Source organism: Macaca nemestrina, chromosome 16 (genome assembly GCF_043159975.1).
Source record: "Macaca nemestrina isolate mMacNem1 chromosome 16, mMacNem.hap1, whole genome shotgun sequence".
NCBI lineage: Eukaryota > Metazoa > Chordata > Mammalia > Primates > Cercopithecidae > Macaca > Macaca nemestrina.
The window spans coordinates 75,055,817-75,080,916 of NC_092140.1; the positions used below are offsets into that span (position 1 = coordinate 75,055,817).

At 43.3% G+C, this 25,100-nt stretch overlaps 3 protein-coding genes across 5 annotated transcripts in view; 2 read left to right on the forward strand and 1 right to left on the reverse strand.

The window, feature by feature from the left end:
• Positions 1-15,257, forward strand: part of LOC105490756 (ATPase copper transporting beta) — a 147,638-nt gene extending 132,381 nt beyond the window's left edge. Inside the window, exon 23 of the transcript XR_011614769.1 lies at positions 164-15,257. The gene's annotated coding sequence lies outside the window, so the exon portion shown is untranslated. The remainder of the gene's footprint in view (positions 1-163) is intronic.
• The window catches only part of LOC105490759 (transmembrane protein 272), a 125,967-nt gene that overhangs the window by 53,688 nt on the left and 47,179 nt on the right, over positions 1-25,100 (forward strand). The window lies entirely within an intron of this gene.
• LOC105490758 (coiled-coil domain containing 70) lies at positions 14,691-18,896 on the reverse strand. Its single transcript, XM_011756666.2, has 2 exons — positions 18,638-18,896; positions 14,691-15,591 (listed from the first exon to the last, which is right to left on the reverse strand). Exon 2 carries the CDS (start codon positions 15,546-15,548, stop codon positions 14,850-14,852), a length of 699 nt encoding a protein of 232 aa, XP_011754968.2. The 5' UTR covers positions 15,549-15,591; positions 18,638-18,896; the 3' UTR covers positions 14,691-14,849.

Consider the following 25,100-nt stretch of genomic DNA (forward strand, 5'->3'; position numbering starts at 1 on the left):
GCGAAAGTCTCATATGGGTACTGGATTATCTCATAGAACAACCTGGGCTTAGGAAATCAGGGACCAGAAACCGGCATGCTGTAAGGAGCACAGGAAGTCCCTGTGCTGGACTCTCACCTCACTATTTCTGCAAGTGTGTTTTGTTCTTTTTTTCCTCCTGCAGAGTGGTTTTCTCTGTTTCTCAGCCTAGAGGAAAAGGAGACATCCATTGCCAAGAGGCCCTGTTCTGCTCACATTCCCATTGACCAAAGTGGTTATAAAGCTCAAAAATCTTTGTCTGTTTATTTGTGATCTGTGGGGCCCAGGGCTGTTGCTTTTCTTGTCCAGAGTATCTCCTAAGGGAGGCTCTGCTGGGCCTCAAATTCCCAGAATCTATGTGTAAATACAAATGAACCTGTCATGAGAACCGAGAGCAAAACCATGAAGCCCAGTGTTACCAGCTTTTTATTATGTCCTTTTGGAAATTCTAACAAATGCACCAAAACATTAAATAGAAACAAGAAATACAAATATATGACATATAAATTTAATATATAACAAAAGAGCCTTCATATAGTGAAGGGAAGAGTTATTTAATACATTGTAAGGAAATTCGTAGTTAGCAATGCAGAAAAATATCTCTGGCCCTTACCTTTCTCCATATATCAAATACCAATTTAATTCCACATACATTTGAGAGTTACATACTTAAAAAATAAGCTATTGGAGGGGCAATATGGTCTGGCTCTGTGTTCCCACGCAAACCTCATCTTGAATTGTAATCCGAATTGTAATCCCCACGTGCTGGGGGAGGGACCTCGTAGGAGGTAATTAGATCATGGGGGTGTTCCCCCCATGCTGTTCTTGTGATAGTGAGTTCTCATGACATCTGATGGTTTTTTTGTTTTGTTTTGGTTTGTTTTTGTTTTTGTTTTTGTTTTTGACAGAGTCTCGCTCTGTCACCCAAGCTGGAGCACAGTGGCGTGATCTTGGCTCACTGCAACCTCCGTCTCTCGGGTTCAAGCAATTCTCCTGCCTCAGCCTCCCAAGTAGCTGGTGCCCGCCACAACACCTGGCTAAGTTTTTGTATTTTTAGTAGAGACGGGGTTTTACCATGTTAGCCAGGGTGGACTCGATCTCCTTACCTCATGATCTTCCCACCTCGGCCTCCCAAAGTGCTGGCATTACAGGCATGAGCCACCATGCCCGGCTGAGATCTGATGGTTTTATAAGGGGCATTTCCCCCACTTTGCTTGGCACTTCTCCCTGCCACCATGTGAAGGACGTGTTTGCTCCCTCTTCCGCCATGATGTGAGTTTCCTGAGACCTTCTCGGCCCTGTGGAACTCTTCAGCCCCGCAAAACTGCAATTTATAAATTATCCAGTCTCAGGTATTTCTTCATAGCAGCATGAGAGCAAACTAATACAAGGGGGGAACAGCAAAAGAAAATAGCAATGACTATTTATCACACCTATATATGGGAGAGGCCTAAGTATAAATTTTCCAGAAAAAAAATTACAATTTTAAGTTTCTTAAAATTTAAAAGTGACCACAGTATAACTGAAATAAAATCATACATCAGTACTTAAGTAGTACAACAAGTACAACAAGAGTGGGAAAAGACTTTGCAGCAAATAAGACAGGAGTTAATATCTTCATTATCTAAATACTTCATACAAATTGGTAAGAAAAATGCTAAAAGATCTGGTAGAATTGTCAATTTAGACACATCAGAAAATAATTTGGAGAAATTTACCTCTTGGTTTACTGTTTCTACTTTCTTGAGCCTAAACTAAAGAAACAATCCAAAATTGGGACAAATATATTCATTGTAGTGATATTTATAATGAAGCAAATTTTAAAACAAGTATGATGTTCAATTATTAATACATAGCTTAGTAGAATGACTTAGTAAATTATGGTTCATTCTCTCAAGCACACAAACATTCATTGAGCACCTACATAAGCCAGGCTCTATGCAAGGAGCTGAAGGTACAGAGATGGACAAGGCAAAACCTAAGCCCTGCCTTCTAGTGTAATGCAGTATATGACTTGGGGAGAAAAGGCAGGAAGTAGACATTTATTGAGGGACTCTGTGTGCTTGGCATTTTACCTAATCTTCTGAAGTGTTTAGTTACACAGCATTTAAATGGTAAGTTGGGACGGGAAGGGGCCTTCAGAGGGGGTCACATTGTGCAGGTTGGACAGAGCTGTGTGCATCTTGCCAAGTTACTTGTTTTCTATCTCTGGTCCTCAATCCTTGCCTCTCATGTCACTCCTAGGAGCACTGGTGAGTGTCAAGGTTTTGCTGGAAGAAGGGGCATTAGCTTTGGGTCTCCCTTCTAAGCAAATCTTCAATTTCCTGCAGTGTAGAAATTCTGGAATTATTGCCAGCTGGAGGTCCCAGATTTTTCCTACTGGTTTCCAGATTTCCAGAGAAATCCCCCTCTCCCCATCCTGCTCTCCAGACTACATCTCAAACCCAAGAAAGTATTCTTCAAACAGAGGATTGTCTGTTTAATGGAATCTCACCTCCTATAAGATAGTTGGGGTTATAAACAGCAAAATACGTGTTCACATGCAAAAACAAGTGAGCAAACAAAGACCTTTAATGGTTTCCCAATACCTAATAACAAATTTACACACCAAAAATTGATTTTCCAGACCCTCTAGTATCTGCATTCTCACCACCCATTGCTCCCCAAAACATCACCTGCCTTCAATGATTCCATTTTAGAATCATGAGGATATAAGACCACACAATAATAAAATCAGAGTGTACAAATTTAACAAAAGTAAATAATATCCTAAATGCAAATAATGTGAAAAGAAGTTAACTGAGTATTAACCAAGACACAGAGCAGTGTTTGTAGCATGTGTGAATCTGTGTATGTGTAATGATTATTGAGAACCTAACAGGATTTCTGTACCCACAGTTAAGCTTCCTTTCAAACTGGTGAAATATGTGCTAATGAAATGATTTCATGACACCCTGAGTTACCTGCCTGAAGATCTCTTAATAGACCACTAGGGGCCACATAGTGGTCTGCTGACCACACTTCAAAGGAAAATCCAACAGGAGCTATTAAAAGAGAACATAATTTGGAAAGAGGTCGTGGTGGAGTCCGGGGAGTTTGTGGAACATGTTCCAGAAGCCAAGAGACCAACGCACCAACAAATGGTTCCTGGTCACCCTCCAGTGATGTTTGTTCCTTTTTTTTTCTGGGAACAGCCCCAGGAGAGCTGCAAAGAACAAACTGGAGGGAGGGCACAGGGCTGAGGATGAAAAGGAGCCAGTCAGTGAAGCCACAACTTTTTCTAAGTTAGGAAACCTAGCAGACCAGAGGCAGAGAGGGAAAAGTAGCTAGGAGAGAACTGCCTTGGGTGAAGACCCAGGAGGGAGGAAGAGCAGGGGAGAAGTAAAGGGCTTTGGTTTTGGAGTTGGAGTTTACACTGATCTTTATGGCTAAGGAGGAAAAGACAGCTTCTCCCACTGGAGGCCTTCAGTGAGGTATGTCTGGTGGTTTTGTACAGGCAAGTGGGAGCTGAGCCTGACCAGGAGGCTGTATGTGGGCTTGTGCTCATGCCCTGATCAGCATCTCCTGCAAGGAGGTTCTTTTCTTCCCAGTTCTGTGCTCGTTGCATAGCCGCAACCTCTCATCACCCCAAGCCAGGTCAAGAAATGACCCCTGGGCCAAGTCAGAGTCTGATTGACACTCCAGTGGGTTTGGAGAGGGGTAGGTGGGTAGGGTTCCAAGGGAACTGTCATCAGAATATCTTCTTGGTCATGTGTCATGTGTGATAAAGGCCTTGGCATCAAAACCAGGTCATCTGTGGATGCAGGCATTTGCGGTGTAAGTAGTGTGTTAAACTCCTTCACTTTGCACGCTGGCAAAGAAGCAGGTCTGTCCATTGGTGAGCTTCCTGCTTTAGCTGCTTTAAGGGAAAGGCATTTGAAAGTGGCTGTTGAATGGAGTATTTTAACTTGGTTGAAAAAAAAAATGGGTTCTGGAGCCAAACAGCCTAGGTCCAAATCTCCATTCCACCTTTTACTGGTTGTGTGACCTTGGGCTCCCTGTGCCTCAGGTTTCTCATTTGTAACCAGAGCTAACACTAGCACCACTTCACTGGGTGGTTGTGAGGATTGAGATATAATGTAGTGCACAGCATTAGAACAGTGCTTAAAGCAGAGTAAGCTCTCAACCAACATGAGCAACTGTTCTCTCTTCTCAAGGCTTTGCTGGGGTCTTTGCTCTGCAGCAAAGGTTTAAAGCCGCATTGGTTAGGGAAATGTGAGTCTAGAACTAGTTAAGCCAGCATCTCATTTTGTTGCTAAGCAACCAGCTCTGAGTTCTGCAAATGTGCAGCTCGGTGTGCAGTGACCGCCCCTAGCAATCCAGCCCCAGTCAGGCTGTCACGAAGCATTGTTTTATATTACTTAAGAGCTCATTTCAAATTGTGGAGGAGGAGGGAGGCAGGCACAGACAGCACAGCCATAAAACACGAGCAGAACCAGTGCTTCTGGCTGAAGGAGCTCACCGTGGGCATAAAAATAGGAAAACAAGTGATGAAGTGTGCTGCTACCCACCTGCAGCCGTGAGAGGCGGAATTCACCCGTGTGACTCGCCCTTCCCTGGGATTAAAGAGGTGATCATGATCTTCAGGACGAGATCCTCCATGGATCAAGGGGGCATCTTTCCTTTGCCTGCATTTGGGTGTGGGGTTATAAGGCCTGGATACAAACCTAGATGTGTGGTTCCTCATCGGGAAGGGGCAGGATGAGAAGTGCCTACTGTGGCCTCACATTCTTTCTCTCAGGGAAGTCAGAGGTCATCCAATATTCCTTCCTTCATTCATCTATATCATTAAACACGTATTGAGTATCTGTTGCATGCCGAAGTTTGCTAGGCACTGAGGATAAAACTCAAAACAAGACAGTTACTCTCTATCTTGGCCTGGTTCTTAGTTAGAAAAAAAGAAAGAAACCCACTCTTGCTAGCTTATTAGAGATGGCATTTATCGAAGGACATTAAGGAGCTCAGGAAATTTCCCCCACAGCCAGAGAGTGAAGGTAAGTGACTTCAAAGCCAGGAACATTATGCAGAAAACAGTTCTGGATTGCTCCAAAAGAACCCTTATTGCCCCTGCCGCTGAGTGTGGGCTCTGGCTTACACTACTGTCCCAGGCAGGGACCCCTCTGACAGGGCCTCTGTCCCTGCTGCTTCTAAAAGCTTGAGTTCCTGCCCTCACACAATGACTTTCATGTGGCATCTTTTTCTTCACTGAGGTCTGGCATGGATGCCTGTGATTGGTGGAGCCTGGGTCACATGTCTGAGTTCTGGCTGTAGGGGAGGCTGGGAAATAAATTTCTGACTTTCACAGATGAGATGGGAAATTCCCCAAACACAGGAAGGGTGTTCCAAAGATGCTGGGCAGCCATAAAGCCTTTGAGCATTCCCTGCGTAGTCTCTGCCCTCTTCACCTTACAGTCTGCTAGAAAATTCAGGCAGGGTGACCAGTGCTGCGCCAGGGGAAGTACAAGTAGAAGAGGGACCCCAGAAGGATCACGAGGTCAGGGAAGGCTCTTCACCGTCAGCCATATCTAGGCTGATACTTGAAGGATGAACATGAGCTCATCCTGGTGAAGGCTGAGGGAAGAACATCCCAGCTGCTGGAGCGACACATGCAAGGGTCCAACATCACAAGGGAGTTAGACACTGCAGGGAAGTGAGAGATGCTCTGTGTGGCTGGAGCAGAAGGATGGGGCAGAACAACTGGTGATTTCACAAGCCCTCTGGTTGATCCTGATGTATGATGAAATTCAAGAAACATTGCTTTAAGTAATATGCTTATCTTACTACTTTAAAAATTTTTAGTGTTAGGCATTATATACTGACTTCCCATAATTAAAAAATGAGCAGATTTCCCATCCCGTCTCTCATTCCAATATTGTGTATTGTAACTTGGGTGGATCACTATTCAGTGGTATTTATATTTTACGTAACTACATAAATGCCATTCACAGCTGGGTATGCAGTAGACCATACTATTCTTCCTTTCCTGAACAACTCTTTGTTTGACGTTAATATGTAACTGTTGTTTTTCTCTCAGTTGCTGAGTTTTCTCCATACTTGCTACTAATTCACTCTCAAACTGTCCTGCAGCAATGTTCATCTCCTTTTAACACTTTCAGTTACTTTAGGAGTTCCATTAATTTCGTCTCGTCTTTTTTAATGACTTCCGACTGCTCCAGTCTAGACTGGGATTCTCTCTGGGCCTGGGCCACAGCTGTCCCCTGGGGTCTCCCCTCCCCTAACCACTGTATTGGATCTCCTGCTTCCTGATGCCACCTCTACCCCCGTCTTGCTTAACCCCCACATTTTGGTGGGGCTTCCCAGAAAAGGGTGCATTCATGTAAATTGAGATCGCATGTGCCTGAAAAATGCCTTTATTCTACCCTCATTCTTGATAATTCGTCTAAGAATAAAACTTACAGTTGAAAATCATTTTCTCTCAGAATTTTGACATCAATATTTGCTTGTCCTCCATTGTTCTAGCATCCTCCAGTGGTGTCATTGAGAAATCTGAAGCTATTTTTATTGCTTGTCTTATTTTGTATAACTTTATTTTAATTTTTGTTACTTGCTCTTGTTCTGTCTCAGTTCCTCTTTTTCTCTGTAGGAGATTTTAGGCCTTCTCTTTGCTCCCACTATTCTGAAATCCCATAGTGATGTGTCCTGGTTGGATCTGTTTTCATCCACTCTTCTGGGCACTCCTGAGCCCTTTCGATCTGCAAACTTGTGTTCTGAGACATAGTCTTGAATGACTTATTTGAGCATGTCTTCCCCTATGTTCTTTTCCTTTTCTTTCTTTTTTGATCTCAGTATGTGGAGGATGGAACTCCTGGTCTAAGCCTCTCTCTCTCTCCTTAAACTTCCCCTATCTATGTTTGTCTTTTTGCTCATCTTTCTCAGAGAGTTCTTCAACCTTATCTTCCAACTCACTTCTTGAAGTTTTCATTCCTGCTGTCATATTGTCCAATAACTTTTTTTTTTGGTTTTCTGAATATTCCTAGCATTTTTTTCTTGTTTCAGTGATGCAATATCTTTCTTATCTCTCTATGGATATTAATAATAATTTATAATCTTTTAGAAGCTTCTTTCTCCCTGTATATTCTCTATTTCCTCCAAGCTACAGTTATCTGTTAATTTTAGGCTATGTCATATTAGAAGCTTTCCAAAAGTGCCTAGTGATCCTTGGACATCTGCTCATATTTAACAAAGGAGCAATAAAACAGTTATTAGAAGCCCTATGTGCATAGGCGAGTCCCTAGAGTTAGCACTTCTGGCCTGTTCTCCTGAGCTGGTCAAATTCCCTGAGTAAGATGCTTCCATTCTCCTGCTAGAAGGGACAAGTTTGGCTGCCAGCATTCTGGGAGCTGAGTGAGGAAGGCAGGCTGGAAAGCCTGTGGGCATCTCTCTCTCTCTCTCTCTCTCTCTCTCTCTCTCTCTCTCTCTCTCTCTCTCTGTGTGTGTGTGTGTGTGTGTGTGTGTGTGTGTGTAGGGGGAGATTACTATCTATTTTTGCATAACAAATTACCCTAAAACTTAGTGGCTTAAAAACATAAACATTATTTTACAATTTCCACGGGTTGGGAATCTAAGAACAGCTTAGCTGGGTAGTTCTAGCTGAGGTTACAGTGAGGTGTGGAACAGCTGCAACCATCTGGCTCAGTCTGGAGGCTCTGCTTCGAAAGTGGCTCACTTACATTCCTGGCAAGTGGCAAGGGATGCTAGTTATTGGCAGGAGGCTTCATTTCCTCCCCATGTGTCCTCATGACATGGGAGCTGCCTTCCTCCAGAGCAAGTGATTCAAGAGAGAGCAAGGCAGAAGCCACAGTGTCTTTTATGATCTAGCCTTAGAAGTCATACTCTGTCATCCTGGCTAACACGGTGAAACCCCATCTCTACTAAAAAACACAAAAAATTAGCCAGATGTGGTGGCGGGCGCCTGTAGTCCCAGCTACTCGGGAGGCTGAGGCAGGAGAATGGTGTGAACCTGGGAAGCGGAGCTTGCAGTGAGCCGAGATCGTACCACTGCACTCCAGCCTGGGCGACAGAGTGATACTCCATCTCAAAAAAAAAAAAAAAAAAAAGAAAGAAAAAGAAAAAAGAAAAAGAAGTCATACTCTGTCATTTTTCTTATTATTCCGTTGGTCACACAGATCAGCTCTACTCAGTGTGGGTTGGGGTGGTCCAAAGGTATGCATACCAGAGGGGCAGAATCACTAGGAGTCATCTGGGAGGTCAGCTCCTATGGTGGGGAGGGGACCGGGCGGGAGATGGGGAGGAGGAAGGTCTCAACACGTAATGTACAGTTTTACTTTTTAACCAATTTTTTGTGAGGTATCACCATCTTCTGCAATATCTGATATCTGCAGTTTAAGGACCCTGAGTTTTGTCCTCCCCAAAGAATAAACCTCCTATCTTCTACAAAATGGAGGAGCAGTTTGGAGGGGAGAGAATCTAAGAGTTTGCTTCTTGAAAATGTAGTCTTCCTGTCCTTGGCTCCATCTATCCCCGTGCTTCAGGAAGCACCTGGCCTGCTAATTTTCCAGCCTTGGTGAGAGGAAGGTGGCTCTGCAGTATAAGTTGGGTTGTTTCCTGGCTTTTCCCACTGCCAGTTTAGGATTCAGCTTTATTATTTTTGCTAAGTCCATTACCACTCATTCCTCAGATTTTCTGCTTTCAAAATTGCGTTGCTATTGGTTTCTTTCTGATTCTTTTTGTTCTTGTGGATTTATTTCTGATTTTTAAAAACAACCCCTTTTCTGTGTTTTATTGGGACTTAGGGAGGAAGTAGAAGCCAGTGGATGCATTTGCTTTGTATTGTTAACTGGACATCCCCTCCTCTTCTCTTTCATTCTCATTTCTTCTGGGCTTTGCCCTTTAATTTGAAAATTATTCTCTTTTTTTCCCCTTTTTTTCTCCTCTCATAAAGCTTCTGAAATGGGCCAAGAACCTATTTTAAAAGCCAAAAACTGAATAAAGACCCTTTCTATGTGTATTTTTAACTTGTCCTAAAATGGATGGCTCTGGTTAAATATAGTCACACGCACAAAACAAAGAACTTTTATATATTTCAAAGTATTATCCAACCAGAACAGCACTATCATCTCAGTGAGAAAGGGCATCAGGTAAGGGAAGATGTAACAGAAACAACAAAACTCATGCTGCTGACCAACAGTAGTAGGATGGGTGTTCTTGCATTGAGTCAGTCACACTTCACCAAACCTCGCTGCTTTAGTTCCTATGTGAAGGACAGGGCATACCCCTATGCAAAGAAGTAATTTGTACTGATTGACAGTGAGAGCTCATCCTCTTATCTAATTGAGAGATCACTGGTTCTCAAATGGGACAGAAGTGTCTCCCTTGGGATGTTTGGAAATGGGTGGGGGTAATTTTTAGCTGTCACCAAAGATTGGGCAGCATTGCAGACATGTAGTGGGGCCAGGGATGCTAAATGTCCTGCAATGCTGAGAAAATACTGTACAGTGAAGAATCATCTTATCCCAAATGCCAAAGGCACCTTCATGGGGAAACGAAGCCTGGGATGGTAACTTCAGTGGAGTTGAAATTACCAATACAGAAACTAATCCATAAAGTACTAGGGCTTGGTTAAATACATGCAGATCTAACGAAACATTAGAAGGAAATTTTAGCTGAAGAATTGAGAGGTGCCAAACCATATGCAGAATTTACCAAGCAACTTTCCAAAAATCATTTACATAACTCTTAGACTCTCACCCACACTGAAGATACTAAAGGGTCAAGAGTAGGAAATTTCTGGAGAATTTTGGAAGATTTATTTATAGAGGGCCTATATTGTGAATCCTTCTACTCCCATCAAGGGGAAAGACTTGGGAAGGGGCTACATTCTATCCCAAGTCAAGAGAAAGAAGGACTTTAGTATTGCATATACAACTTAAAACATGGTACCTACAGTTTGGGTAACTAGTGTTTCTGTGACTAAGTCATGCCTGCGAAATCCAAAGGGTGAAAGGCTGACTAAAGCAGCTGCCAGTATCAGAGTAGAGAGTTATGGTTTGAAGGGTAATTGCATTCCAGAGTTTGTTGAAGCCAAAATGAATGAATGTATGACCGTGGAGAAGACATAGGCTTTGCAAAAGAAAGAGAACCAGTGTCTTAGATCCTATGCAAGAGGATCTTCTGGGGAGGTTGGGAGTACCATGACTGTGTAAGGCTTTGATAAGTGCAGTAAGCAACCAGCTGAATAGTTACATCTCATGCTCATGGATGGGAGGGCAGGTAAGAGTGTCCTTCCTCGTGTGTGTGTGTGTGTGTGTGTGTGTATGTGTTGGGGGCATCAACCTATTTTATTGACAGGACAGAGAGGCTCTGACAAAAAAGAGTTTATTTGATAGTGACGGGATTGCCATCTAGTATATGCAAGCCATGATGATCTTGGTATATCTGGATAAATTAATGTAAAGGGAAACTTTTAAAAGACAAAGAAGAGGTTCACATGGGCTATTCTGAAACAAAAATCATTGGTCACAGGGGCTTGTGGCAGGAGCTGGTGTTCACTTATTGGTGGAGACAGCCATTGCTAGGCAAGTCTTGTAAGAGCAGCTTATCTGGAATGCCACAATCTTGCAGAATTTCTTGTGGTAGCCCTGCTACAGACTTGTGTTGAACAGCAGGATGTGCAGGACATGCAGGATGTTCAGGGATTTGTGGGTTTTTAGAAGGTCCTTGTGTTCTTATCTCGGAAATATGTGTGTGAGATCCCCTCCTTCTTGACCTCCCCGGCTCCACTTTGCTTGGGCCTGATGTAAGTGACTTCACCTTGGCATCAACGACTTTCACAGGGGAAGGGGTAACCAAGGAACCACAAAAGCCACCATAAAGAGTAAGAAGAAGCAGCTTTAAACAGCTGTCAAATCCAGAGAAGGTCAAAGCTAGAATAGGATCAGTCATGGAAGAACTTTCCTGCTTCTCCATCCCCCCTACTTCCACCTTGGAAGGATCCAAACCTACATAAGCATGACCAGGAGAGAAAAAGAAGTATCCAGCCGTTTCATCTCCTCTTCAACGGTGGGATTTCTCATTCCTGCAGAGCCCACTAAGGGTCCAGAGCTTTATTACATGGGAGTGGAACATCTTCATTACTGAATTGAGGCCAGGCGCGGTGGTTCACACCTGTAATCCCAGCACTTTGGGAGGCTGAGGTGGGCCGATCACGAGGTCAGGAGTTCGAAACCAGCCTGGACAACATGGTGAAACCCCGTCTCTACTAAAAATACAAAAATTAGCCAGGCATGGTGGCAGGTGCCTGTAATCCCAGCTACTCAGGAGACTGAGGCAGGAGAATGGCGTGAACCCGGGAGGCGGAGGTTGCAGTGAGCCAAGATTGTGCCACTGCACTCCAGCCTGGGCGACAGTGCGAGACTCCATCTCAAAAAAAAAAAAAAAAAAATTACTGAACGGGGACTGTTTTTTTTAACTTAAAGTGACTGGAAGAATCTATGATGTCTACTTGAGTTTTAATTTAGGGACAAGGGTGGAGCTAGCCCCATTGATACGTTCAAAGGGACAGGAGAATTCTTGACAGCACGACGTCTAATGCTGGCACATAAGACCTTAGGAAATGGTCCACCCTCCTCGCGGCAGTGAGGAATAGCTTTGCTGAGGTTAATAATGTGAGGATGGAGAAAGTAATAGATGAACAAGAGTCAGACCTTGGTCATGACACAGCTCCATTCCTTACCACAGCCAAAGTCTCTTCAGTGAGCATTGTTCCTTCATCTACAAAATGATGGAGTTCAACTAGACAGCCAGTGGGATGCATAAGTCTAGGGATGGCAAGGTGGAGAGGGGTTGGGTGAGTAGCCCCTTTCCTGGAGGTTATTTAAACCACAGATGGTTTAAACCAGAGAAGACACTGGAGAACCCACTGCATTTCAAAAATATTTCCTTGACCTCCTGGCAGCTTTGGGTAATTTGGGTAAGTGCTTCTGGCTGGAGGCACAGCTCAGGCTTTGTGGGGAAGATGAATTTAATGGTGAAACAAGAGTTGTGGCAATAGATGCTGTTTCTGGCGCCTCTGAATCTTCCAGTATCTGCATTATGATTTTGGAATAAAAGATGATTCATTTTGAATCTGGAACTCAGCTAAATGAGCAGGACTCTGAAACAGCATAAATGACATTTCTCCCTGCCAGGAGCTCAAAGCAGGGAGGCTGAGCTTCTCCATAGATATTTGCCTGTGCTTCATCTTACGAAAGACCCAGGAACTCTCTCAGGAGTTCAGCCTTGCTGTCACAGGTGCTGGCTAAGGGAAGCCAGCTTTGGCTGCTGCTGAGGTTGTGGAGAAATCTATCTTGTGTTTGTGCTAACAGTATTAATAAAAGCCCAGAGGTTAGGAAATGTTTCTGTGAATGTTATCTGCACTCTCTCTATCTGTGAACCAGTGCCGAAGGGCAGGTGATTCCCAGACATTAGTTGTACACAGCTTACTTATCCTTAGGTTTCCTTTTGGCTAAAACTCAGTTTCATTCATCTCTATGCATCTTTGCATAGTGACATGCACTGCTGTAGTGCTGTCTCAGAGAGGCAGCCCCATGGGCCTCTTCCCTCCTAGCATTTGCCAAATTTTCCAAATAATGACATTGTGATTGTGTGATTATCTGTCTCCCCCACTAGACAGGAAGCTTCCTGTAGGCAAGAATTAGCTCATTCCCAAACATAGCATAGTGTTGGAAGGCACAGTGGTGGTGAATAAATACATAGGTGGATGATGAATTAACTGATTTATGTAGCAAAGGAATGCTGGCTGCACACCTTCTTGTTGGATGGCAGGGAACAAGAAGAAAGGTTGAGTTCACCCAAGTGCTGACCAAGCTTTGAGAACTTCCTTTCCATAGCAGATAAAAGGAGTCTGCAATCGTGGAGGTCTAGAGTACACTTTTCATCTCCCTTCACCCTGAGTTTTGTCTTTGGCAGAATCCCTGGGGATTTTTGAATCTGCAGCTTTTCTCTGCACTGGGGTTCCTGCAGTGTGAACACCATCCAGTGGCCTACACCATCCAGGTCTTGAGTGTGGGCCCCTGGCAGCCCTCTTGAAATGGAATTCTCTCCACCCTGCATCCTGTGCCCCATGGTTTGCTGAAGTCCTTGCCCTGGGACCCATGGAGAGCTGAGGATGGGTGTGTGTGTGTGTGACCAAGGAGAAAGCTGCTCCCACTGCTGTGGCCCTGCTTTCTCTGAGAATCAGAGGACTTGCAGGGAACCCAGACTTTCCCAGGGCCAAGTTTTCCGTTGGCCATGCAGTGACCCAGGCTTTCCCACAATCATCTCCTGGGAGTCAGCCCACTCTCCTGGCACCAAGGGTGTTCGTTCACCATTGACTTTGTAAAGATCCCTGTCCTCTCCTTTCCCTATCTCTCCACCCCCAAGCCACTGTGAAATCCTAGTGTACTTTAAGGCTCTCCCAGTATTGACACCACTATCAGCCAAGTCACTTTCCATGACCCAGGGCTGTATTAGGAAAGGGCCACAATACCAAGAGACAGACACTGTGGGTTCTTGTCCTGGCCCTCCCATTTGCTACTTGCTGGACCACATGCACTCACATTGCTTCTTTAGGTCTCTGTTTCCTCATCTGTACAATGGGTTTATGCACCTTCCTGCCAGCCCACAGAGCTGTGGTGAAGGTCACATGAGGAGGTGCATGAGAAAGTGCTTGTCTAGTAGTAGGGGACCCACCACGGTGAGGTAAGTTGATGTGTTAATATAACAATGAAGGTCAGGCCTAAGGAAAGGGGAAGCAAGACACATTTGTCGTGGCGTTTCTTACTCCCTTACTCCCTCACTTTTGGTCATTTGTGTAGCATTCCCCATAAAGGCCATCTAATCTCCCCACCCCCAGAAGAAAAGTTGGGCACATAAGTTGCTTGACCACATTCATGCACATTCATTCAATGTACTACTTCCTAGGGTATTTTAATTTTAAAATAGATGAAAACAGGAAGCCCCCCAAAAAGAATGTATAATACAGAAAAACAGGGACCATGAGACTTCTGTGAGTGGGAATATGTGAGGGCAGGGGCAGGGAGCATGCCCGTGCATTGCCCAGGCCACTCCATGGGTCAGCTTGACTCCCTCGTCAGGGGCGTCAGTGCTCTTGGGGGCCGCACTCTTGAGTCTCAGCCCCCACGCCAAGGCCCCATTTTCATGCTGCCTGAGTAGGGCTGCTGAGACGTTTGGTGGAACTCGGAACTACCAGTGAGTGGGTCGTGCAGGGATTCTGCCTGTGTCCTCCACATGCCTTACCAGGGGAGGAAGAGGCACAAACAAAGAGTTAACAGCACGGAGGCCTTTACTGGAATGCTGTCAGCCCTCTCCAGGCCTCCAAGACTGCCCCAAGTGAAGAAGTGACTTCCCTACAGTGTGGCAGAGACAGTGGTATCTCAGCCCCTCTCCGTCCCTGTGTGTCTCTAGCTGGCACAGCCCAAGCCTCTTCTCCCCATTTTGACTCTTTTAAAGAGAGCCAAAGCGTCTCTACTTCCAAACACCCGCACAGGCTGGAGTCACTGGGAGCTGCCTGGGGCCGAGCTCTGTGGCCCAGAGATGGGAATATGACCTTGGAGCATCACAAAACCTGGAAAAAAATGCAGCCAGCCTTCCTCAAAGAAGTTGGATTTCCAAACCTTGTCTCAGGACTTTATTGGATCTTTCAAAACAAGGAGACCAATGAGTATGTTTTTTCTCCAGCACATGAGTTCACCCTGGACTTGAATCCCAACCCAGGGGAGTCTGGACCACAGGGCCCTGCACCTGCATGCTGGCTACGCCCTGCCTCGGGAGAAGGCCAGCGAGCGCCGCCCTCTGTTGGCGTTGTGGAGCTCTTCGAGCATCTGCTCCCTGGCAATGTGGCCATTGCTCTCCACCCAGAAGGCCCTCTCCTCTTCCCAGAGGGCATTCTCTTCCTCCCAGAGGGACGTTTTATCCTCCCACAGGGCTTTCTCCTCCTCAAGGAGGGCTCTTTCCTCTACCCACAGGGCCTTTTCTTCCTCCCACAGGGCCTTGTCCTCCTGAAGAAGGTTCCGGTCTTTTTCCCATAAGGCATTGTCCTCTTTCCAGAAGGCCTTATCGTCCTTCCAGAAAATGCGGTACTTTTTCCAAAAAGTTTTCTCTTCCTCCCTGAAAGACTTTTCCATTTCCCAGAAGGATTTTTCCTCTTTCCAGAAGCTTTTCTCCTCTTCCCAGAAAGGTCTTTCCTCTTCCCAAAAACCCAGGATCTGGCCCCGGAAAGCACGGATTTTGCCTCGGAAAGTCCACATTTCTTCCCTGAAGTCCTCTATTTTCTCACGAAAAATTTTCATCTCTTCGCGAAAAGCCTTTTCCTCCTGCAGCTTGTGCATTAGTTTCCTCTGGCGAATACTGGGAGAGGATGTCACCAGGGACCGGAAGCAGGCAAGCCCCATCCATCTGCTCACCTTGAAGGAAAACATCTTCCTTAACAGTCGGAATGGTGGGGTGGCCATGATGACAGGACCCTTGGCCAGGTCCAGATCGGCTGGTCAGACCCTGTAGGGGGAGCAGAGAAGAAAGGTCTGTGAGTATCACACGCCAAGGGACGGCCCTTGGTTCTGTAGTACTGGATTTGAGAAAATGTAATCACCGTTCTTTGTCCCCATGGTGGTGTTTGTGAGGGACAAGCTTTGGTTGAGAAACATGTGGGGTGGTCATGGCTTTGAGCTAGAGAGGCAGTCAGTACATTCAAGCTCAAGGCTGCTAAAAACATAGACGCTCAGCCAAGAAGGACAGTGGCTCTCAACTAGGGTATCAGAACACACAGGTGTGACATGACGAGGCCAAGAAGAATTTATGTTTGTTCAGTCAACCTGAATGAATTTAGGTTTTGGTGTACTCACTTGGGAATTGTTCCTGTCTGCCTATGGTCATGCTCACATGTGAATGTCCTCTATTATGAGCCTGGGACACAGAAGATAGGCCCACTGACCTCAGAGGGGAGGAGGACAGTGTATATTAGGAGAGGAGTTTATTTTGGGAAAAGTGGTTTAAAACAAAAAGGTGAGAGACAATGGTGAATGTTGCCAGGATCATGGAACAAGAAGACCCTCACGCAATATTGAGTAATATGGAACAATAAGAAAGACACCAGATGACCCAGCAACTCCAGTCCCAGATATAAACCCTGAGGAAACTTAGGAACTGTGACTAGGATACATGTACAAGTGTGTTCGAGGAGCTTTGCTCATAAGAGCTCAACTCTGGAAACAATCCAGTGACCATCCCAATAGAGTGGAATAAAAAATGGCGCTATATCCACATGGCAGACAGCATGGCTGCCTACAACAGCATGAGTGAATCTTATAAACACTCTGCTGAAAGAGAGAAGCAGGATCAGGGAATTTCAAAGAATGAAGTTCCAAACAAGCAGGACTAAATGCCATGGTCTAGGGGAACATACTTCAGTGTTAACACAGAAAGAAAAGCAAGGAAGTGAGTCCCAAAGTCAGAGTAATAGTTGCTGGTGTGGGAGGATTTGGGGTGTGGGATGAGGAGGTGAGACTAAGGATTGTGATTGAGTACTTGAGAGGGGCTTCTGCAGTGCTAGCAGCATTCTGTTTCTTTGCTTGGTGGTGGTTTCATGTGTGTTGTTATAAAAACGTGTTAAGCGGTACATGGATATTTTATGTACCCCAGTCAATACAGTATATATCACAATAAAATAAAAGCTGGGGAGAAGAAAGAAGGAAAAGAAAAAAAGAAAAGAAAAAGAAAGAGAGGGAGGGAGGGAAGGAGAAAGATCTTCAAACATTGCCATATATCTGAGGAATCAGATAGCAGAACTATCCGTAACAATCCCTGTAACTACAAACATGAATCAAGGGATGAGAAAAAGCACTGGACATAGGAAGGTGGTTAGGGGGCAGTAAAGAGCTGTGTTGTCAGATAAGTGGTGCATGCATATGCTGAGAGCGTTGTTTTCCATTTTGTGCTTTCTCGAGGAAGTTGCCAGGGTCTGGCCCTCACTCAGTGGACCTCACTGATCCATCATCCATGAGACCTTTTGGGGAAATTTTCGGGGCTTTCTCTGTGTTTTTCCATTTCTGGTTTAGGATCAGGGAGTGGAGGAGGAGAAAAGACACAACTGGGGGTGTGTGTGTGTGCACGCGCGCAACCGTATGAAGAGACAGTGGCTAGGCTGTGGACAGCTGGTGGCATCACCATCCGTCAAGTCACACAAACCAGAAGCAGGGGCACATCCTTGACCTTTCCCTCTCCCTCACCAGACTTCTCTCCTCAACCATCAAGCCCGCCTAGCTGAGATCTTTAACATTTCTTGAAACCATGCCCCTGTTCCATCTCCCCAACCACAGCCGGGTCAGGCCAGGATGCCTGAAATAGCCTCGCTGCTCTCTGTATTGATCTTACCCTCTTATCTGCCCCTGCACTGTAGCCCTACAGGTGTTTTCTAAAACACTTTCTCGTCCTATCACATCAGTTCACACACCTTCAAAGACCTTGTAGCCCAACGATCAAAGCTGAATGCCCTAGGAAGGCCCTGTGCAGCCCAACTCCAGCTTGCTTCTCCCTGTCCTTCCTACCCAGCCTGCACCCAACTCCAAATCTAAGGCCCAGTATGAATGAGCTCTATTCAGCTCTTGGCACCCTGCCTCCAGTTTCCTGCCTGGATGCTGAAGCACATGCCGCATCCTCTACTGAGAGCCCCTTTTCCTCCTATGGTGGGCTTGAATTCCTGTTCATCCCTTCCCCTCTGAAAGCCACTCGGACCCTCCAGACAAAGTTCCTCGCCACCTCCGCGATGCTATCTGTCTGTTACTCCACTGTTACTTGTCAGACTTGATTGAAATTAGGTGTAGACATGTCTTCCTGACATCTCTGTAACCCAGGAGCTATTATAATATAAAGCCGTCTATATAGGAGGGAACTGGTGAAAATGTTGGTTGAATTGAACTGAATTTAACTGCATTTTGGAAATTTGATTTTCTATGTTGTATGGCTCTTTGCCTGGAATCTGTCCAATATGCAAGGTCCTCCCTCACTTCCATGTCTTGCTGGCCCCCTCTCCCTGGATAGCCTTGCCCAAGCTCACTTCAGTTCACCTAGCGAATCCTTCAGCACTCAGATACCTCCTCCAGGCAGTCTCTCCTAAGCTCAGACTGAGCATGTGCCCTTTCTGTCCCACTAGAAACACCTCATCTTCCATCTCTATGTCTGGCATCCCGCGAAACGTCCTGCCACAGGATGGGTGTTCAGAAAATAGCAGCTGGATGAATGGGCGTCTACTGGGTTAGGATGTTGGAAAAAATTCACCTCCAAGTTTTTCTCAAGTGAACACTGAACTTTCTTTAAGAAAGAAAGAAAACAAGAACCATATCAAATATGTAGATGTGTGTTAAGATATAAAGTACAACATAAAACTGTAGATGTGTATCTGTATAGCTATAAAAATGCACATTAAATAAACATGCCTAGTTTTCAGTTATACTGTAAGACTAGGAACTTCTTTTTAAGGAAAATATTATATATTACCTTATGCTTAGAACAAATACTATACAATCTAAAGCCAACAGTTACTTACTGCTTAGCTGCTTGCCAACAGGGTAGATCCTGTAGCCCTCAGAGGGTACAGGCGGCCATTGTCATGTGAGATCCCCGATGACGCTGCTTGCAGGCCTGCCCCAACAATGCTGACTGTGACCTGTCTGTGCCCTTTCAGACCTGACTCACAGGATGGAGACTCTAAGAAGGAGTCCCCTATAAAAGACTTTAAGGAAAGGAGGGGGCACTTGAAAGGTCTGAAAGAGTTCTTTTTCCGTCTTTGACTTCCCTGATAGGGCAGTGCTGTTGATGACTCACAAGTGATTGTTACCTCAGATTCTGTCGGCATTGGTTCCAGGAGCATGGTTCTAGGAAGTCATGGTCTGGGGAGGGCTGTGTGTGGGATGAATCACTTCTCTTGCTGCTTTCCAGATTCTTTGTCTTTGGCTTTTGATAGTTTGACTAGGATGTGTCTTGGTCTTGAGGTTTATTCTACTTGGAGATTGTTGAGCTTCTTGGATATGCAGATTTGATACAGTTTTTCATCAAATTTCAGAAGTTTTGGGCCACTATTTCTTCAAATATTCTTTCTTCCATTTTCTCTGTCTCCTCTCCTTCTAGGGCTCATATTATGTGAATACTGGTAGCGTGAGGGTGTCCCCCAGGTCTCTAAAGTTATATTCATTTTTCTTCATTCTTTTTTCTTTCTGTTGCTTAGATTAGATAATCTCAGTTAACCTGTTTACAAGCTTGTGGATTTTTTCTTCTGTCAGTTCAAATATGCTGTTGAACTCCTCTTTAATTTTTCATTTTCAACTCCAGAATTTTTGTCACGTAGTAAAATTTTAAAATAGTCAAATAAATTAACATATCCATATCTCATATAGTTACCCTTTTTTGTGCACTGTAGCAAGAGCACCCAAAATCTACTCTTAGCAAAAATCCTGAATACAATGTTATTAACTATAGTCCCCATGTTGTACCTTAGATCTCTAAATTATTTATCCTATATATCTGCAACTTTGTACCCTTTGATCTCCTTCTTCCTGTCTCCTCCCCACACCGAGCAACCACCATTTTATTCTTTGTCTATGTATTTGACTTTTTTCTCTCTTTTTCTTCTTCTTCTTCTTTTTTTTTTTTTGAGACGGAGTCTCGCTCTGTTGCCCAGGCTGGAGTGCAGTGGCGCGATCTCGGCTCACTGCAAGCTCTGCCTCCTGGGTTCACGCCCTTCTCCTGCCTCAGCCTCCCGAGTAGCTGGGACTACAGGCGCCCGCCACCACACCTGGCATTTTTTTGTATTTTTAGTAGAGATGGGGTTTCACCGTGTTAGCCAGGATGGTCTCGATCTCCTGACCTCGTGATCCGCCCGCCTCGGCCTCCCAAAGTGCTGGGATTACAGGCGTGAGCCACCATACCTGGCCTCTTTTTTTTTTTTTTTTAAGATTCTACATATAAGTGAAATTGTGCAGCATTTTTCTTTCTGTGTCTGGCTTATTTCACTTAGCATAATGTTCTCCAGGTTCATCTATCTTGTGACAAATGGCAGGATTCTTTTTTTATGACTGAATAATATTCTACTTTATATACATGCTACAATTTCTTTATCTATTCATCCATCAGTGGACCCCTAGTCCATCCAGAATTTCTCCAGAAATTTTCACTGTGTCTCCAGAATTTCTGTGTGGTTATATAAAGAAAAGGATATATGTACTTTTATATATATACATACACACACACACATACACACACTTTTCTATAATATATACTTTTCTATATATCTATATAAAAGTATATGTATATAAAGTGTGTGTATATATACACACACACAACATATATACACACACACACACACACACAAACACACACACACACTTTTCTGTCTCTTTTTGGTAAGGCATAGTTTTTAAATCTTTCCTTTACTGCTTTTTTTTTTTTTTTTTTTGGAGACATCGTCTCTGTCAGGCTGGAGTGCAATGGCATGATCTTGGCTAACTGCAGCCTCAACCTCCTGGACTCGAGGGGTCTTCCCACTTCAGCCTCTCAAGTAGCTGGGACTACAGGCATGTATCACCAGACCTAGCTAATTTTTTGTATTTTCTGTAGAGATGAGGTTTCTCCATGTTGCCCAGGCTTGTCTCAAACTTCTGGGCTCAAGTGATCTACCCACTTCGGCCTCCCGAAGTGCTGGGATTATAGGTGTGAGCCACCACACCTGGCCTTGTTTTTCTTTCATTCTTTAGGAATGGTTTCTTTTAGTTCTTTAACTACATTTGTAGTAGCTGACTAAAAATCTTGGTTTAATCACCCAATGTCTGCAATTCCTTAGAGACAGTTTATAACCAAAAAGACAATTACTCAGAGAATAACAATTTCAGGCCAGGCGTGGTGGCTCATGCCTGTAATCCTAGCACTTTGGGAGGCCGAGGAGGGAGGATGGCCTGAGCGTAGGAGTTTGAGACCAGCCTGACAACATAACAAGACCCTGTCTCTACAAAACCAAAATAAATCAGTCAGTTGTGGTGGTGCGTGCCTGTAGTCCCTGCTACTTGGAAGGCTGAGGAAGAAAGGATCATTTGAGTGCAGGAGGCTGAGGCTGAGTGAGCTTCGATTGTGCCACTGTACTCCAGCCTGGGTGACAGAGTGAGACCCTGTGTCAAAAACATAAATAAATAAATAAAATAGAATAACAGTTTCTATTGGCTGCTTTTCCCCCTTTATATATAACTCTGTTTGCAATAAAGGGTTTCTTGTTTCTTTGTACGCCTCAAAAATTTTTGTTGAAGTTGGACACTTAATATAATATAGCAACTAAAAATGAGATTCCCACTCCCAAGTTGTGTTGTTGACATTTATTGTTGTTGCTGTTGCTATTTGTTCATTGAGCAAACAAATTTAGCGAAAAAGAATTTGTTCATTTCTTGGACAAATTCTATTAAGTCTGTATTTTTTGTCATGTGTGGGCACTAAAGTCTGCTTATTAACGATCAGCTAAGACTGGACAGAGATCTCCATGAACTGACGTCTCCTTTCCTTTGCTGAGGGTGTGTGTGTGTGTGTGTGCGCGCACGCGCATGTGTGTGTAGTTGGGGGTGTGGGGGTGCAGGTTGGGCATACCTTTAGTGATCATGCAGGCAGTTTACGATTCTGCCTAGCCTTCACTTCCTTCTTGTGAGAGCCTCAAAGTCAACCTGAGCTGAGAGATTATGGCCATCTCAGGTCTTTCTCAGCCATGTGCAGAGTCACATGCATGTGACCCAAATTCTCAGGAATATATCAAAACTTTTCAAAGTTTCCGTCTTATTCTCCAGTTTTTCTTTTTCAGTTATTGGTCAAGCCTCTGGTTAACCCCAACTAGTAATGCCAAATCAGGCAGCTATGATATTAAACAATTACCACTTTTTTTTTTTTTTTTTTACAAATGCCCTGAGGATAGGGTTATTTGCACAGAGTAAGCTCTGAGTCAAGTCAAATAAAGACAAGTTCTGTGAAGGAAGCTTTTCAGTGAACTGCCAAACAGGTCAAATAGTAACAATTCTTTGAGGATGGAGAGAATCCATCCTAACCCTTACTCAGTCATTCTGGAAGTCTCAATCATTGGTTTTTAACCATTCTTCTTTTCTAATATGTGTGCTTAAGACTATCAGTTTCCGAAACAGCCAAGTAAAAAGGGCTCCTGGGAGAACCTCCGACCTGCCACTGGGTGGATGGAACGGGACCTCGGGAAGTACGCACTGTTTGCAGGGGGAAGGAGCTTGGCCTCTCATGTTTCTGGGTGGCAACCTAGGATTCAATCTGTGAGATGAAGTCCTGTTAACAGGAACCCATTTCACTTTGCTGAGTTTTTTTCCCTTTACACCCAATACGTTTCATTTTTCTTACCCTTCTATGTGTCCACAAGCCTAATCTTTTCCTGGTTATGTGACAAGAAACCAAAGAACCCGATTTTTAGCTGAACTGAGGAGAAAGTCCTACAACACTTTCATTTAAGTACACTTACCTGCATCTCACATGTTTTGATATGCCACCTTTTAATTACCATTCAGTTAAAATATTTTCTGATATCCATTGGAATTGCTTCTTTGATCTGTTGGCTATTTACAAGTACATTGCTTAATTTCCAAATATATGGGGAATTTCCAATTACCTTTTTGTTACTGACTTCCAGCTCCATTTCATTATGGTTTGCACAGAGTATATGGTTTGTATACTCTGATTTCAATCATTTCAATTTGCTAAGACTTGCTTTGTGGCCCTGCATACATTCAATTGTGGTAAATGTTCCATGTCCACTTGAAAATAATTGGTATTCTTCAGTTGCTTGATGCAGTGTTCTCTCTCTAGATGTGTCTGAGTTAGGTTGAATCTTTACCTATGTTGTTCAAATCTTCTATATCCTTATAGATTTTTCTGGCTGCTTGTTCTATCAGTTACTGAGAGAGATGTACTTACAGATCTATTTCTTCCAGTTAGGTCAGTTTTTGTTTCATATACTTTGAGGCTATATTATTAGATACATGCATATTTACAATTGTTATATTTTCTTGGCATAATGACACTTTGATTTTTATAAAATGCCACCTTTTTATCTTTAGTAATACTTCTTTCCTTAAGTTCTACTTTGATATTAGTATAGGCACATCAGCTTTTATTAGTGTTTGCATGGTGTATCTTTTCCATCCTTTTATTTCAACCTTTCTGTGCCCTTATATTTAAAGTGTATTTCCTGTGATTAACATATGGTTGAGTTTTTGCTTTTTCTATCTGATACAATCTGTCATTTATTTGGTTTTTAAAAGTATTTAAACTTTATATAATTACTGATTTATATTAGATTTGAATCTATTTTCTTATCATTTTTTTCTAGCCCTACCTGTTGAATGTTACTTTTCCTTTTTTCTTTTTGATTAATTAATTTTGTTATTCCATTTTCCTCTATTATGTCATAGTTATATATTCTTTTAGCAATTATCCTAGAGATTACAATAGACATCCTTGAGTTGTTAAAGTCTAATGGATTTTTATCTTTACCACTTCTCTGATAATGCTAGAATCTTAGATGATTTTAACTCTATTTATACCCCTTTTACCTTTCTCATTTTGTTGTCATAAATTTTAATTCTGCGTATATTCAAGACTCCACAAGATTTTGCTGTCAATATACATTTGTAATTACACATGTTTTTGCCTTTTTTCATACTCTTCATTTCTTCCCGCATCTCTGTGCTTCTGTTTGGGATAATTTTCCAGGTACTCAAAAAATCATGTTCTTTAGTATGGCTCTTGTGATGGAATCTCTCAGTGTTTGTTTATTTTATTTGAAAATACTTTTGCCCTTTTTTTTTTTAATGCCAATTAACAGGTGTTATCAGTAGAATGGTTTGCTTAGTGTGTTTCCTCTGCTGTGTAAACAAATGCCACTTTCATTTTCCTGTTCTTTACATTATAGAGAATTTCATAGTAATATGATTTCAAAACATAGATAAGAAATGAATTTTAATCTCTGTAAACAATTGATAGCAAAATCAACAATTGTCTCTGATGAATTTGTATTATCTAATATTGGCTCTAAGTTTTTAATAGAAAGGAGCAAAACATAATTAGGTTCTACACAACATGAAATCCAAACAGAAGTGCCTTTGTTTTCTTATTCAGACATATGATCCTTTGTAATCCCATTTGCCTTCATTTTTGAAGCATATTTCTACTGGTTAGAGAATTATAGTTTATTTTCTTTCAGTTAGTCTGGTTTCTGTTGTTTCGGTTGAGAAGTCAGCATCAATCTAATTGTTGCTTTTTGAAGGAAGTATGCTTTTTAAAATTCCAACCGATGTTAAGACTTTGCCTTTGGTCTTCGGCAGCTAGATGTGCTTTCCTTTGTATTTTCATGCTTGGGATTTGAAGTATTTCTTGTATGATTGAAACCACTTTGCAAAATTATGACGGTAAGAGAAATCTGACATAGTTGACTCCATCTTGCTTCTGACCTCCAAGATGTTATTGGTCATTCCTGGGTGTAAACCCAGATAACTTTGGGAGGAATTTATACTTTAACTTTGAAGCAAGGATGATGATAATCCCTCCCTAAGACAAATCCCCTCCCTGTTGGGGAACTGAAACCACCCTTTGTAAGACTAATGAAAGGCCACAAGATTAGGATTATGGGAGGGGGCTGAGTTCTGATAAAATGTAGGTATGGTTTCTATAATCCCTTACTGCTCAGGAGTCATGTGGCCTGAGGCCACAGGATTTATGACTTCCCAATTGTTCCTGTAGATAACATCACTACTGTAGAACCTAGATTGGTCTTTTGAGAATTTTTTTCAGACTTTCTGGCAATTGACTGATTCTGCCTGAATCCATGATTTATAATTCCAGCAGTCCTGTGGCCCCACCCAAAGGCAGACTCAGTGCATGTGAATCGTTTTCAACACCCCTATGGTTTCATCCCCAAGCAAACAGAAGGACTCATTTCCTAGTCCCCTGCCCACCAAATCATCTGT